General features: G+C 43.8%; 1 protein-coding gene across 1 annotated transcript in view; it reads right to left on the reverse strand.

Moving 5' to 3' along the window:
* LOC115104403 (bMERB domain-containing protein 1-like) overlaps positions 1–16,082 on the reverse strand; it is a 46,972-nt gene that overhangs the window by 13,511 nt on the left and 17,379 nt on the right. Inside the window, exon 2 of the mRNA XM_065006219.1 lies at positions 7,186–7,306. Within this exon, the coding sequence (XP_064862291.1) occupies positions 7,186–7,306 (121 nt within the window). The remainder of the gene's footprint in view (positions 1–7,185; positions 7,307–16,082) is intronic.

The raw sequence follows: 16,082 nt of genomic DNA on the forward strand, positions 1-16,082 counted from the left end.
TTGCAACCCCTATTACTAGCCTGTTCAACCTCTCTTTTGTATCGTCTGAGATTCCCAAAGATTGGAAAGCTGCCGTGGTCATCCCCCTCTTCAAAGGGGGTGACACTCTAGACCCAAACTGCTACAGACCTATATCTATCCTACCCTGCCTTTCTAAGGTCTTCGAAAGCCAAGTTAACAAACAGATTACCGACCATTTCGAATCCCACCGTACCTTCTCCGCTATGAAATCTGGTTTCAGAGCTGGTCATGGGTGCACCTCAGCCATGCTCAAGGTCCTAAACGATATCATAACCGCCATAGATAAGAGACATTACTGTGCAGCCGTATTCATCGACCTGGCCAAGGCTTTCGACTCTGTCAATCACTGCATTCTTATCGGCCGACTCAACAGCCTTGGTTTCTCAAATGATTGCCTCGCCTGGTTCACCAACTACTTCTCTGATAGAGTTGGTCATCATAGCAGCACGCCCTCCAGCAGGTATATTTCACTGGTCACCCCCAAAGCCAATTCTTCCTTTGGCCGCCTTTCCTTCCAGTTCTCTGCTGCCAATGACTGGAACTAACTGCAAAAATCACTGAAGCTAGACTCATATTTCCCTCACTAGCTTTAAGCACCAGCTGTCCGAGCAGCTCACAGATCACTGCACCTGTACATAGCCCAAAGGATTTACCTTTTTCTCGGGAACAGGCCCAAACCTGTCATTTGTGTGAAGAAAAGACTGAGAAGAAAGAAAATACGGAGAAAAAGGGGGCGGAGGTCGGGCTGCCTTCTGGGAATTCGTAGGTGAGCGAGTAAACCCCCACTGCCATCTGTTCTATTGGCCAACGTGCAATCATTGGAAAATAAGATCCTAGTTTATACACCATGTTCCAGTCATTAGGTCCCAATATATGATGGAAGTGCTGATGCTGAAGCCTTGTTTTCAGATCACAGTGCAATCTGTCAATCACTGATCTAAAACTCCTTCACAGGCCAATGATGACATCATCCCAACGCTGAAACACACAGGATGGGGGGAAATCCCAGAAGTGTGAAACCATGGTAAACATGGATCTCAACGTGCCAATCACCATGGAAACCACGGGTCTCAAAGTGCCAATCACCGAGGATATATCAGGCTGACCTCTGACCCCTATCCGGGAGGTTAACTCAAAGCAGCCTGGGTAAAGGCCGAAGCAGACTGAATATAAACACAGACACACAGTCATTTCCTTACATGCCACACGTTGTCAGTAAGTGGTGGTCAACCACTGGTCAAAATACTAACATTCCTCTAGAGCAGGGTTGGGCAACTCCAGTCCTTGTGGGCCTGATTGGTGTCACATGATTTCTCCATCCCTAGCAAATACAGCTGATTAATCAAACTGCATTCTAAACTGAAGATCATGATTAGGTGATTATTGGAATCAGGTGTGTTAACTGGGGCTGGGGCAAAACTGTGACCCCAATCAGGCCTTCGAGGACTGGAATTGCCCATCCCTGCTCTAGAGGCTGGAGAGTGGTGTCAGACAGACAGGGTACATCATCCATGACTAGGAGGATGAGACATCAGACCATAGTGAGTTCTGGTCTCCTGCCACATGACACATTTCCCTTCTGAGGAAGTGATGACTCATAGGTCAGTGTAGTGACGTACTGTAGAGCAGAACATTATTCACACTGTAGTGTAGATAGAGCAGAACATCACTGCTGAGTGAGGGGGTCAGCTACAGTGTCATCATTAGTATGCTACATCATTGTTAATTCAGGGCTAAGTGGCAGCGGTATAATTAGAATGTTGTGGACATGGCTACTGAGTGAGGGGTCAGCCAGGTGACATCATTAAGAAGGGACAGCACTAGCTACTGAGTGAGGGGTCAGCCTAGTGACGTCATTATGAATGGACAGCACTAGCTACTGAGTAACGGTGCTTTTAAGACAACTGGGAAAGATGAAAAAAAACAAGCTCAAATCATGGCGTCCGTGATCTTCAGGTCGGAAAGTTGGATCCAAGTCGGATCTTGTTTTTTCAAAGTTCCTGGTTGTCTTGAACCACTGAAATCTGAAGTCAGACATTTCCGAGTTCCCAGCCTCGTGACATCACTAGCTACTGAGGGAGAAGGTCAGTTTAGTAACATTATCAATAGGGAAGATTATAGGGAAAGTTGTTTTTCACTCCAGCTGAGAGGGACAATGCCCTAAGGTTTATGCACTCACTCACTGTTGTAAGTTGCTTTGGATAAAAGCATCTGCTAAACGGCATATATTATTTATTGTTATATTACATGCAGTAAACAGTTCATTGTCGGTTTACAGGTTGCCTAGATGAAGCTGAATCTTGACTTGTACAGTTTATAGCTTGAACCCATGCTACTCTATTCTTTATCTAAGACAAAGAGAATGGCAGAGTACTGTTCTTATGGTTCCCCCTGTCTGTAGGACAACTGTAGCCCTCCGGTAACCCAGTTTCACAGCATTACAGTTGGGTAGCTGAGCCTAGACATCCATCACTGTCAGCTAACTGAGAGCCTCACCTCATCTACCTGTCAGACGGGATGAATAGGGACCTGCGGTGGGCAAGGTGTAGAATACAGACGATGTATGACCTGAGAGGAACCCCACTGTTCTATTTAAACAGATTATATTCCCTTCTATTCTATTATAATTAAATCGTTGAAGCAACTTTGCTTCTATTCTTTGTTATTATTGTTATGAGTGGTGGGTTTTCTATAAACTTGATTTGATCGAGTCATGATTTACTCATGTTCCCGAATTGGCAACATACAGGGATTATTATACTAACTACTTACACTTTATATACTCATTAAGGCCTAGTCTAATTAGATTACTGTGTATCAAATGAATCACAGCTCATTCCCTGTCTTTGTGTCACAGTAAGGAAGACGATGTCACTGTAGTGCATTCTATTGGGTTATGATTATGGTGTAGCACCAGTATAATTGCAGTATAAACATGCCTGTGTATAGACATTCCTGGATTCCTCTCCTTCCATTCTTCTCTATTGGATCACCTTGTCTCTTCTAACATGCATTCACGCACACACAGACATACACATATGTGTCCCTGTGTTGAGTTTAACCCTGACCCAAAAGCCTGGAAGGGATAAGAGAGCCAAGCCTATGGGTTCGTAGTTTCAACCCTGCAGCACACACATACTGTCACACTCCCAACTGATTAATGGACTGCTGAATGTTTTATTTTTGGTTCTCTTGCTTTGTTTGTTATTTTCCATATTATGTCTATCTCTGAGAAGCTACCCAGGAAAGGGCTGAAAATAGCCCATATTAATAAAGGTAGCCTTAGAAATAAGGTTAATGAAATCAATAATTTGCTATCAGATAACATTCATATATTAGCCATTTCTGAAACTCACTTAGATCATTATTTTGATGATACAGCTGTAGCAATACAAGGATATAACATCTATAGAAGAGACAGGAATGCTTATGGGGGAGGTGTTGTTTTATATATATATATATATAAATTGGTCATACAATTTGATCTGATCTTCATCTAGATGACAACAATATACAAACACAGACTGCTTAAACTAATAACACAAACAATTATATGTTTTCATGTCTTTATTGAACACACCGTGTAAACATTCACAGTGCAGGGTGGAAAAAGTATGTGAACCCTCGGATTTAATAACTGGTTGACCCTCCTTTGGACTAAATGTTTTCTGTAGTTGAGTATCATACCTGCACAACAGGCAGGAGGAACCATTCCTCTTTACAAAACTGTTTCAATTCAGCAATATTCTTGGTCATGCCACAGCATCGCAATCAGGTTGAGGTCAGGACTCTGACTGGGCCACACCAGAAGTCGTATTTTCTTCTGTTGAAGCCATTCTGTTGTTGATTTACTTTTGTGTTTTGGGTTGTTGTCCTGTTGCATCACCCAACTTACATTTACATTTAACTTCTGTTGAGCTTCAATTGGAGGACAGATAGCCTTACATTCTCCTGGAAAACACCGTGATAAACATGGGAATTCATTTTTCCATTGATAATAGCAAGCTGTCCAAGCCCTGACGCAGCAAAGCAGCCCCAAACCATGATGCTCCCGGCACCATATTTTACAGTTGGGATGAGGTTTTGATTTTGGTGTGCTGTGCCTTTTTTTCTCCACACATAGTGTTGTGTGTTCCTTCCAAACAACTCAACTTTAGTTTAATCTGTCCACAGAATATTTTGCCAGTAGCGTTGTGGAACATCCACAAGCTCTTTTGCGAACTTCAGACATGTAGCAATGTATTTTTGGACAGCTGTGGCTTCTTCTGTGGTATCCTCCCATGAACACCATTCTTGTTTAGTGTTTTACGTATCGTAGACTCGTCAACAGAGATGTTAGCATGTTCCAGTGATTTCTGTAAGCCTTTAGCTGACACTCAAGGATTATTCTTAACCTCATTGAGTATTCTGCATTGTGCTCTTGCAGTCGTCTTTGCAGGACGGCCACTCCTAGGGATTCACATACTTTTTCAAACCTACACTGTGAATGTTTAAATGATGTACTCAATAAAGACAAGAAAAATAAAATAATTTGTGTGTTATTAGTTTAAGCAGACTGTTTTTGTGTATTGTTGTGGAAGATCAGATTTATTTTTTGACAAATTTACGTAGAAATGCAGGTAATTCCAAAGGGTTCACATACTTTGTCTTGCCGCTGTAGTATTTGAACTTAGATCTGATTAAGTGACATACAGTTGAAGTCGGAAGATTACATACACCTTAGCCAAATATATTTAAACTCAGTTTTTCACAATTCCTGACATTTAATCCTATTCCCTGTCTTAGGTCAGTTAGGATCACCACTTCATTTTAAGAATGTGAAATGTCAGAATAATAGTAGAGAGTGATTTATTTCAGCTTTTATTTCTTTCATCACATTCCCAGTGGCTCAGAAGTTTACATACACTCAATTAGTATTTGGTAGCATTGCCTTTAAATTGTTTAATTTAGGTAAAACTTTTTGGGTAGGCTTCCACGGGCTTCCCACAATAAGTTGGGTGAATTTTAGCTCATTCCTCCTGACAGAGCTGGTGTAACTGAGTCAGGTTTGTAGGCCTCCTTGCTCGCACACGCTTTTTCAGTTCTGCCCACAAATTTTCTATAGGATTGAGGTCAGGGCTTTGTGATGGCCACTCCAATACCTTGCATTTGTTGTCCTTAAGTCATTTTGCCACAACTTTGGAAGAATGCTTGGGGTCATTGTCCATTTGGAAGACCCATTTTCTTTAATAGTAGCCTCTCTAATATCAAACATGTAGGGTGTGGTGTACCGCAGGGTAGCTCTCTAGGCCCTTTACTATTTTCTATTTTTACCAATGACCTGCCACTGGCATTAAACAAAGCTTGTGTGTCCATGTATGCTGGTGACTCAATCATATACGTGTCAGAAACCACAGCTAATGAAGTCTCTAAAACCCTTAACAAGGAGTTGCAGTCAATTTTGGAATGGGTAGCCAGTAATAAAATGGTCCTGAACATCTCTAAAACTAAGAGCATTGTATTTGGTACAAATCATTCCCTAAGCTCTAGACCTCTTCTGAATATGGTATTGAATGGTGTGGCTGTTGAAAGAACAACAAAATGTCATTGTCAAAACATGTAGATTCAATGGTTGTAAAGATGATGAGAGACTGACTGCATAATTTCCTATTTTTATAAGAAACATTAATGTGTTGAAATGTCCTAATGGTTTGCATAGTAAACTTACACACAGCTCTGAGACACACACTTACCCCCACCAGACATGCCACCAGTGGCCTTTTCACAGTCCCCAAGTCCAGAACAAGTTCATGAAAGCGTACAGTATTATGTAGAGCCAATCCAAATAACTGCCGGTCTCACTGTAATTGACCATTAATTAACATAAACACATTTCTCATCTTCTGACTTCCACACATAGCCTACAAGCCACTGATGCAGACCTTTGGAACATCTATATTTTAAAAAGTAAAATAAATACATGTAATATAGCCTACACCTTCACAATAAATCCATTATTTATTTTAGACAGGTCTAAAGAAGCATGATATGAAGATAATGTAGTCTAGTTCAGAAGAACAGAATAGCATACTCTGAGTTGTCCTTATGTTATGTCCTGATGTGGCTTTGCCAAATGGCTGTAGGCTAAACTAGTTAATTTAGCAGACAAGATTTGCTTAGAATTCCGTGGCATTATATTTTATATTATTTTATAGTATGAAGAATACAACTGATTTGAGGGTGTGCACACATGCAACTATTCTGTTTCTTATGCTGGGCATCATTCACAAGTGATAGGCTAATATTGTCACCCATCAGACTATTCTTGATTTAATCTTGTCTTTACATATAGTAAATAATATATGTATGACATTTGTTTTGATTAAGAATGGACCATTATCATGCACCTGTCTCGAAACAGGGGCAGTGGGGAAAAAATACATGTCTGTGCACTTAAAGAGTGAATGGAGGATGCTTTTCCTGCTTTTCCTGTGGTTCATTTCCAGCCAGGCAGGCAGCCTATACTCCTGTTGTAAAGATAAACAATGTGCTTAATATTAGGAAAGTTGAGAAATGAATATAGTAGGTCTAGTCTATAGAAAGCTAAAGGGGAATCTCCTCTTTTTAGTAGAGGCCATCACTCTTTTTTCTCGTACAATTGCATAGCCTATAAAAATGTGGTGGTAAATGAGCTCATGGGCTCTCATGAAGTGTTTGATTAGATTTTTGGTTACATTTGCGTTGATGTCAGAGTGATTTGAGGGACAATAGAGGGCTGAGTACCACGCAGTTAGAAGGTTGATTGGCTACTAATGACCATCAGCAGCATCAGAGCTTGGAGAAGCCTAATTACCGTGACTAACCGGTCACATGGAATATGATGGCCTTCATGACTCGTGACCGCCACTGTGGCGGTACTAAAGTCACCGTAACAGCCCTACCTCTCTCTCCCCCTCCTTCATTCCTTCCTCTCTTTCCACTCTCCCTCCTGTGTGGCATCCCAAGCTTTAGAGAACCAACACTAGATTGAACAGGATTCACCACACTTGAACTGTATTGTTACACACACACACACACACACACAAGCACACCACCCTGCTATTCAGAATAATACATGACAACACAGTAGAGATATCTAGATTAGAGATATCCAGATTAGAGATAACAGACATACAACATACTCACATGTATCTGAGTTCTGACTCTCTTCTGACCAGCACATCTCGAATCCGGTCAATCTTGAACAGCTCTCCCTCAATGTCATCTATGGTGATGGTGGAGTCTGCCATGGAGACGATGTCCTCTTCTGATCAGAGAGAAGGACAGACAAACGTTCTGTTTTTTCTATTAAACTCCTTTCCAGTTCTACATTTTGGAATGATATGGATATGGTAGAATAGGTAGGCAAACGTGTGCTCACGTGCAAACATGCTCACACACACACACACACACACACACAGTCGCACATGCACACGCACACACACAGTTGGATTGGCACAGCAAAGTAACATTGTGACAAGATAAAGCTCGCATATGCATGAATATGGCTGTATCACACATGTCCTACTGTAGCATCATGGATAAGGTAGCTTGGGACAAGATCATCTTCTTTTTATGCTGCCAAGCGAAACATTGATTTTGTCTGGTTCAATGCAGGCTAAGGAATTAAATTAGTGTTTGTTCCAGGATTAATCAAATACATACAGTTGAAGTCGGAAGTTTAAATACACTTTAGCCAAATACATTTAAACTCAGTTTTTCACAATTCCTGACATTTAATCCTAGGAAAAAATCCCTGTTTTAGGTCAGTTAGGCTCACCACTGTTTTTTAAGAATGTGAAATGTCAGAATAATAGTAGAGAGAATGATTATTTCAGATTTGATTTCTTTCATCACATTCCCAGTGGGTCAGAAGTTTACATACACTCAATTAGTATTTGGTAGCATTGCCTTCAAATCGTTTAACTTGGATCAAACGTTTCAGGTAGCCTTCCACAAGCTTCCCACAATAAGTTGGGTGAATTTTGGCCCATTCCCCCTGACAGAGCTGGTGTAACTGAGTCAGGTTTGTAGGCCTCCTTGCTTGCACACGCTTTTTCAGTTCTGCCCACACATTTTATATAGGATTGAGATCAGGGCTTTGTGATGGCCACTCCAATACCTTGACTTTGTTGTCCTTAAGCCATTTTCCCACAACTTTGGAAGTATGCTTGAGGTCATTGTCCATTTGGAAGACCCATTTGCGACCAAGTTTTAACTTCCTGACTGATGTCTTGAGATGTTGCTTCAATATATCCACATACTTTTCCCTACTCATAAAGCCATCTATTTTGTGAAGTGGGTTTTGGAGATGTGGCTTCTTCCTTGCTGAGTAGTCTTTCCGGTTATGTCGATATAGGTCTCATTTTACTGTGGATATAGATACTTTTGTACCTGTTTCCTCCAGCATCTTCATAAGGAACTTTGCTGTTGTTCTGGGATTGATTTGCACTTTTCACACCAAAGTACGTTCATCTCTAGGAGCCAGAACGCATCTCCTTCCTGAGCGGTATGATGGCTGCTTGATCCTATGGTGTGTATACTTGCGTACTATTGTTTGTACAGATAAACGTCTTCTCACGTCACCCCGCTCCTCCGCTCTCTCCACTGGCTTCCAGTTGAAGCTCGCATCCGCTACAAGACCATGGTGCTTGCCTACGGAGCTGTGAGGGGAACGGCACCTCAGTACCTCCAGGCTCTGATCAGGCCCTACACCCAAACAAGGGCACTGCGTTCATCCACCTCTGGCCTGCTCGCCTCCCTACCACTGAGGAAGTACAGTTCCCGCGCAGCCCAGTCAAAACTGTTCGCTGCTCTGGCCCCTCAATGGTGGAACAAACTCCCTCACGACGCCAGGACAGCGGAGTCAATCACCACCTTCCGGAGACACCTGAAACCCCACCTCTTTCAGGAATACCTAGGATAGGATAAAGTAATCCTTCTCACCCCCCTTAAAATATTTAGATGCACTATTGTAAAGTGGCTGTTCCACTGGATGTCTTAAGGTGAACGCACCAATTTGTAAGTCGCTCTGGATAAGAGCGTCTGCTAAATGACTTAAATGTAAATGTAAATGTAAATAAACGTGGTACCTCCAGGCTTTGGAAATTGCTCCCAAGGATGAACCAGACCTGTGGAGGTCTACAATTTGGCTGATTTCATTTGATTTTCCCATGATGTCAAGCAAAGAGGCACTGAGTTTGAAGGTAGGCCTTGAAATACATCCATAGGTACACCTCCAATTGACTCAAATTATGTAAATTAGCCTATCAGAAGCTTCTAAAGCCATGACATAATGTTCTGGAATTTTCCAAGCTATTTAAAGGTACAGTCAACTTAGTGTATAAACTTCTGACCCATTGGAATTGTGATGATAATCTGTCTGTAAACAATTGTTGGAAAAATTACTTGTGTCATGCACAAAGTGTCCTAACCGACTTGCCAAAACTATAGTTTGTTAATAAGAAATGTGTGGAGTGGTTGAAAAACGAGTTTTTCCTAAGTGTATGTAAACTTCCGACTTCAACTGTACACAGCAAAAACTGAAAAACAGAGAGATATGCTTCTTTAAAAAAATCTAGCTCTGATGAAAACAATTCATTAAGTCACATAATCCACGCTTTGGTTGGAAGCTTCTTCCTCAGTCATTGTTATGAGAAATGTTGAAGGTAAAAAGTACAAAGACCTTTTACCAATTTCCCAGCGTTTGAGAAGCAGAGGTAGAAGAACTGTGTTCCTTGTAATTACTGTTGACGGTCTGAACCCATGGAGACTCTGGGGAACCATTTGAGAAAAGAGTTGACTGTCCGAGTGCTCTGGTGCAGACTGGCTCACACAGTGAGTGAGTTAGTGAGTAAATGAGAGAGACACTGAGCGAGAGAAAGAGAAGGTTTGCGCACGAGTGAGTCTGCCTATGAGTGTCCTACCTCCCTCACCCCCTTTGAGCGGAATATAAATCACCAAGAAAAATAAGTCTAAGTATGAACAGCTACTTATCGAGTTTTACAACGGCGGCCAGACATCAACAAGGAAATACCTAACAGAATGACATTATAATAAATACTAATGTTTATGTCAATGTGCATTTCTTGAATTTATGCAGGGCACACCTTGCCAGGCCATTTCTTTAAGTTGCTTTATAACATTTACTTGGCTTTATACTACTTTGGTAACCAGAGTGTAATTGCTACTGGTAGTTTACCATCCTTTAACTCTATTCCATCTAACCTGCTGTTACATCATGTGATCATAGATAACCTTTATAAGCTTTGTCACATCTCAGCCGCTATATCTCACTCATTTATCTGTCTGCCCCAAGCTGTTAACATCAAGCTTTGTTTTCCCTCAGTCCCAATAACTAGTGTGAGATGGAGCCAGTTCAAAGCATTTCAGCTTCAGACCCGGTGCAGAATTTCAATCGAGCTAAACACTCTGCCATGACATCAAACATTCCACTGCGTCCACCGCCCCAACTCCCTCTTGCTTTCACAGATTTATGCCTACTTGTCGCACAAAAGAGAATTCTACATTTATTTACCATCTCATCCTAGATCAGTATTTCTTGATCAAACGTTCAACTGCATCCATTCTCCACAACTGCCTATTTGTTTCGCAGATTTACACTTTCAAGTCACAGAAAAAAACAGATTATACATGGATTTAACTTTATTTACTGATCCTAGACCTGTCAGAAAGACCAGTAATTCCTTGTTGAAGGCGTATTGAGGTATGCTGATGAGTGTCCTGTGTGCCAAAAGACTGTGTTAGCCTGCTGAGCTAAAGGAAGTCAGAGGTTCAACAGTTCGGTCAGTCTGCCTTCTCTTCCTCCGAGTCACTTCTGAGTCTCGTCTGCTGGTGTCTTGGTTCCCTAGCGGCTCTGCTAACTAACTCTCCCCCGCTGTTGAGCTGCTCTGTGTTGAGCCTGACTAACTGAGACACCAGCTGGACTGGGGATTGAGAAACCTCACACCACCACCACTGACTGAACAGAGAATCTGATAGTCTCCTTCTTCCTCCTGAGGGATGAGACTGTCTACTTTGATACTCTTTACCATGGCAAATACATACAAGATGTGTGTTTTGTCTGTAAGTCGCTCTGGATAAGAGCGTCTGCTAAATGACTTAAATGTAAATGTAAATGTCTGAAAGTCAATTGAAAATAAAGCCGAGAGAGAAGGGTGGGGGAGAGCGAGAGAGAGATATCCTTTTCTCCTCCTCACACATAGGCTAGCCCCAGGGATGGAAGGCTAGACTGGGCTTGATGTGCAGAATCAGATATAACATCCTTTGAGGGAGCTGAAAGGAAGAGAAGAGGTGTATTCTAACTAGCACCAGCGGTGCATTGTTACATCTGCTCCTGCCACGCCCTCTACTGCTCATCCTGTGTCTCCTTAACCTGCCGCCACTCCCCCAGTACTCTCTCCCTCCCTCTGTGTGATTGTGTGGGTGGAGACAGGTGTGCTGGAGTCAGAGCAGATCCCCAACAGCTGCAACCTGTTCCATAATCAAGACCTCTACAAATACTCGGCCTGCCACTTCCACGCTGCCAGATCATAATCTCTAATCAGTCAGTCTACGCTTCTAGCTGTTTGGTACTGTTAGATCATGTTATCCTGTTGTGCCAGTTTTCCTGGCCTGATGCTGGTTTCCTCTCCGCTACATTTCCACCCGCTCTGACTCTGGTCCCTGTCTCCAGTCCCACGTCTCGTCATCCTGCTACTCTGTCCTGGATTCCCCTCCGGACCTGCTTACCCTGTCCCAACCCCTTTCACTCCAGCCTCAGCCTCAGCACCTGGTTTCCTGCAACCCGCCCGAGCTTCCCCTGACCTGCACTCCATCTTCCCCCTGTGTTTCAATAAATACCTTGGTTACTTCATCCCAGTCTCCTCATCTGAGTCTGCTCTTGGGTTCCCCTGTTCCACTCCGTGTAACATGCGTGGGTAAAATCACTGGGGAAGCCAAGCCCCTGTCGACTCATCCACAAAAAAAGTCATAATACAACCTATATAGCATGTACAGTAACAGACAGTTACATGTAAGCTAGTTAATGTTTCTGACATTTTCGGGTCCACTAAACAACTATTTATGTAGCACCACGGAGAGTCACCGCAAGTCACAAAGAAAGCAGGAGCTGCCTCCACTATTCTGGCACCATTTCAACTTCAACATTTCAACATTATCAAATCACCTCTGCTTAGTCTAATACAGTGACAACTCAAAGATACCAAAAACAATTTAGTCCAACCAATGTAAGCTAAATATGATGTGGCTGTCCATGGTTCTGATTTTTCTGTGTGTGTGTGTGGGTAAGTAGAGAAACATGTTGACTCACCCTACTTGTAGAGAAAAGCCAATGCCATCCTCCTCTCTTTGACGTTGACGAAACGTTCTATCATTCTGTCATACAGTACATTATTTTCCTTTTTGTTGTCCTAGGCTACCTGGCTAAAATGCTTGCTCGCTAGCCTAACTTCCATTCATGGCAAACTTTGGCTAGTTAACATTATCCTTCTAGATCTAGCTACATATTGAACTTGTATCAAATCAAATGTTATTAGTCACATGCACCGAATACAACAGGTGTAGTAGACCTTACGGTGAAATGCTTACTTACAAGACCTTAACCAACAATGCAGTTTTAAGAAAAATACCCCCCAAAAAAGTAAGAGATAAGAAAAACAAATAATTCAACAGCAGCAGTAAATAACAATAGCGAGGCTATATACAGGGGTTACCGGTACAGAGTCAATGTGGAGGCTATATACAGGGGTTACCAGTACAGAGTCAATGTGGAGGCTATATACAGGGGGTACCAGTACAGAGTCAATGTGGAGGCTATATACAGGGGTTACCGGTACAGAGTCAATGTGGAGGCTATATACAGGGGGTACCGGTACAGAGTTAATGTGGAGGCTATATACAGGGGTTACCGGTACAGAGTCAATGTGGAGGCTATATACAGGGGGTACCGGTACAGAGTTAATGTGGAGGCTATATACAGGGGTTACCGGTACAGAGTCAATGTGGAGGCTATATACAGGGGGTACCAGTACAGAGTCAATGTGGAGGCTATATACAGGGGTTACCGGTACAGAGTCAATGTGGAGGCTATATACAGGGGGTACCGGTACAGAGTCAATGTGGAGGCTATATACAGGGGGTACCGGTACAGAGTCAATGTGGAGGCTATATACAGGGGGTACCGGTACAGAGTCAATGTGGAGGCTATATACAGGGGGTACCAGTACAGAGTCAATGTGGAGGCTATATACAGGGGGTACCGGTACAGAGTTAATGTGGAGGCTATATACAGGGGTACCAGTACAGAGTCAATGTGGAGGCTATATACAGGGGGTACCGGTACAGAGTCAATGTGGAGGCTATATACAGGGGGTACCGGTACAGAGTCAATGTGGAGGCTATATACAGGGGGTACCGGTACAGAGTTAATGTGGAGGCTATATACAGGGGTTACCGGTACAGAGTCAATGTGGAGGCTATATACAGGGGGTACCGGTACAGAGTCAATGTGGAGGCTATATACAGGGGGTACCGGTACAGAGTCAATGTGGAGGTTATATACAGGGGTACCGGTACAGAGTCAATGTGGAGGCTATATACAGGGGTACCGGTACAGAGTCAATGTGGAGGTTATATACAGGGGGTACCGGTACAGAGTCAATGTGGAGGCTATATACAGGGGTACCGGTACAGAGTCAATGTGGAGGCTATATACAGGGGGTACCAGTACAGAGTCAATGTGGAGGCTATATACAGGGGGTACCGGTACAGAGTCAATGTGGAGGCTATATACAGGGGTACCGGTACAGAGTCAATGTGGAGACTATATACAGGGGGTACCGGTACAGAGTCAATGTGGAGGCTATATACAGGGGTACCGGTACAGAGTCAATGTGGAGGCTATATACAGGGGGTACCGGTACAGAGTCAATGTGGAGGCTATATACAGGGGTACCGGTACAGAGTCAATGTGGAGACTATATACAGGGGGTACCGGTACAGAGTCAATGTGGAGGCTATATACAGGGGTACCGGTACAGAGTCAATGTGGAGACTATATACAGGGGGTACCGGTACAGAGTCAATGTGGAGGCTATATACAGGGGGTACCGGTACAGAGTCAATGTGGAGGCTATATACAGGGGGTACCGGTACAGAGTCAATGTGGAGACTATATACAGGGGGTACCGGTACAGAGTCAATGTGGAGGCTATATACAGGGGGTACCGGTACAGAGTCAATGTGGAGACTATATACAGGGGTACCGGTACAGAGTCAATGTGGAGGCTATATACAGGGGGTACCGGTACAGAGTCAATGTGGAGGCTATATACAGGGGTACCGGTACAGAGTCAATGTGGAGGCTATATACAGGGGTACCGGTACAGAGTCTATGTGGAGGCTATATACAGGGGGTACCGGTACAGAGTCAATGTGGAGGCTATATACAGGGGGTACCGGTACAGAGTCAATGTGGAGGCTATATACAGGGGCTACCGGTACAGAGTTAATGTGGAGGCTATATACAGGGGTACCGGTACAGAGTCAATGTGGAGGCTATATACAGGGGGTACCGGTACAGAGTTAATGTGGAGGCTATATACAGGGGCTACCGGTACAGAGTCAATGTGGAGGCTATATACAGGGGGTACCGGTACAGAGTCAATGTGGAGGCTATATACAGGGGCTACCGGTACAGAGTTAATGTGGAGGCTATATACAGGGGTACCGGTACAGAGTCAATGTGGAGGCTATATACAGGGGTACCGGTACAGAGTCAATGTGGAGGCTATATACAGGGGGTACCGGTACAGAGTCAATGTGGAGGCTATATACAGGGGGTACCGGTACAGAGTCAATGTGGAGGCTATATACAGGGGGTACCGGTACAGAGTCAATGTGGAGGCTATATACAGGGGGTACCGGTACAGAGTCTATGTGGAGGCTATATACAGGGGGTACCGGTACAGAGTCAATGTGGAGGCTATATACAGGGGGTACCGGTACAGAGTCAATGTGGAGGCTATATACAGGGGGTACCGGTACAGAGTCAATGTGGAGGCTATATACAGGGGTACCGGTACAGAGTCAATGTGGAGGCTATATACAGGGGGTACCGGTACAGAGTCAATGTGGAGGCTATATACAGGGGGGCACCGGTACAGAGTCTATGTGGAGGCTATATACAGGGGGTACCGGTACAGAGTCAATGTGGAGGCTATATACAGGGGGTACCGGTACAGAGTCAATGTGGAGGCTATATACAGGGGGTACCGGTACAGAGTCTATGTGGAGGCTATATACAGGGGGTACCGGTACAGAGTCAATGTGGAGGCTATATACAGGGGGTACCGGCACAGAGTCAATGTGGAGGCTATATACAGGGGGTACCGGTACAGAGTCAATGTGGAGGCTTTATACAGGGGTACCGGTACAGAGTCAATGTGGAGGCTATATACAGGGGGTACCGGTACAGAGTCAATGTGGAGGCTATATACAGGGGGTACCGGTACAGAGTCAATGTGGAGGCTATATACAGGGGGTACCGGTACAGAGTTAATGTGGAGGCTATATACAGGGGTTACCGGTACAGAGTCAATGTGGAGGCTATATACAGGGGGTACCGGTACAGAGTCAATGTGGAGGCTATATACAGGGGGTACCGGTACAGAGTCAATGTGGAGGTTATATACAGGGGGTACCGGTACAGAGTCAATGTGGAGGCTATATACAGGGGTACCGGTACAGAGTCAATGTGGAGGTTATATACAGGGGGTACCGGTACAGAGTCAATGTGGAGGCTATATACAGGGGGTACCGGTACAGAGTCAATGTGGAGGCTATATACAGGGGTACCAGTACAGAGTCAATGTGGAGGCTATATACAGGGGGTACCGGTACAGAGTCAATGTGGAGGCTATATACAGGGGTACCGGTACAGAGTCAATGTGGAGACTATATACAGGGGGTACCGGTACAGAGTCAATGTGGAGGCTATATACAGGGGTACCGGTACAGAGTCA

This window comes from Oncorhynchus nerka, linkage group LG21, assembly GCF_034236695.1.
Source record: "Oncorhynchus nerka isolate Pitt River linkage group LG21, Oner_Uvic_2.0, whole genome shotgun sequence".
Taxonomy (NCBI): Eukaryota; Metazoa; Chordata; class Actinopteri; order Salmoniformes; family Salmonidae; genus Oncorhynchus; species Oncorhynchus nerka.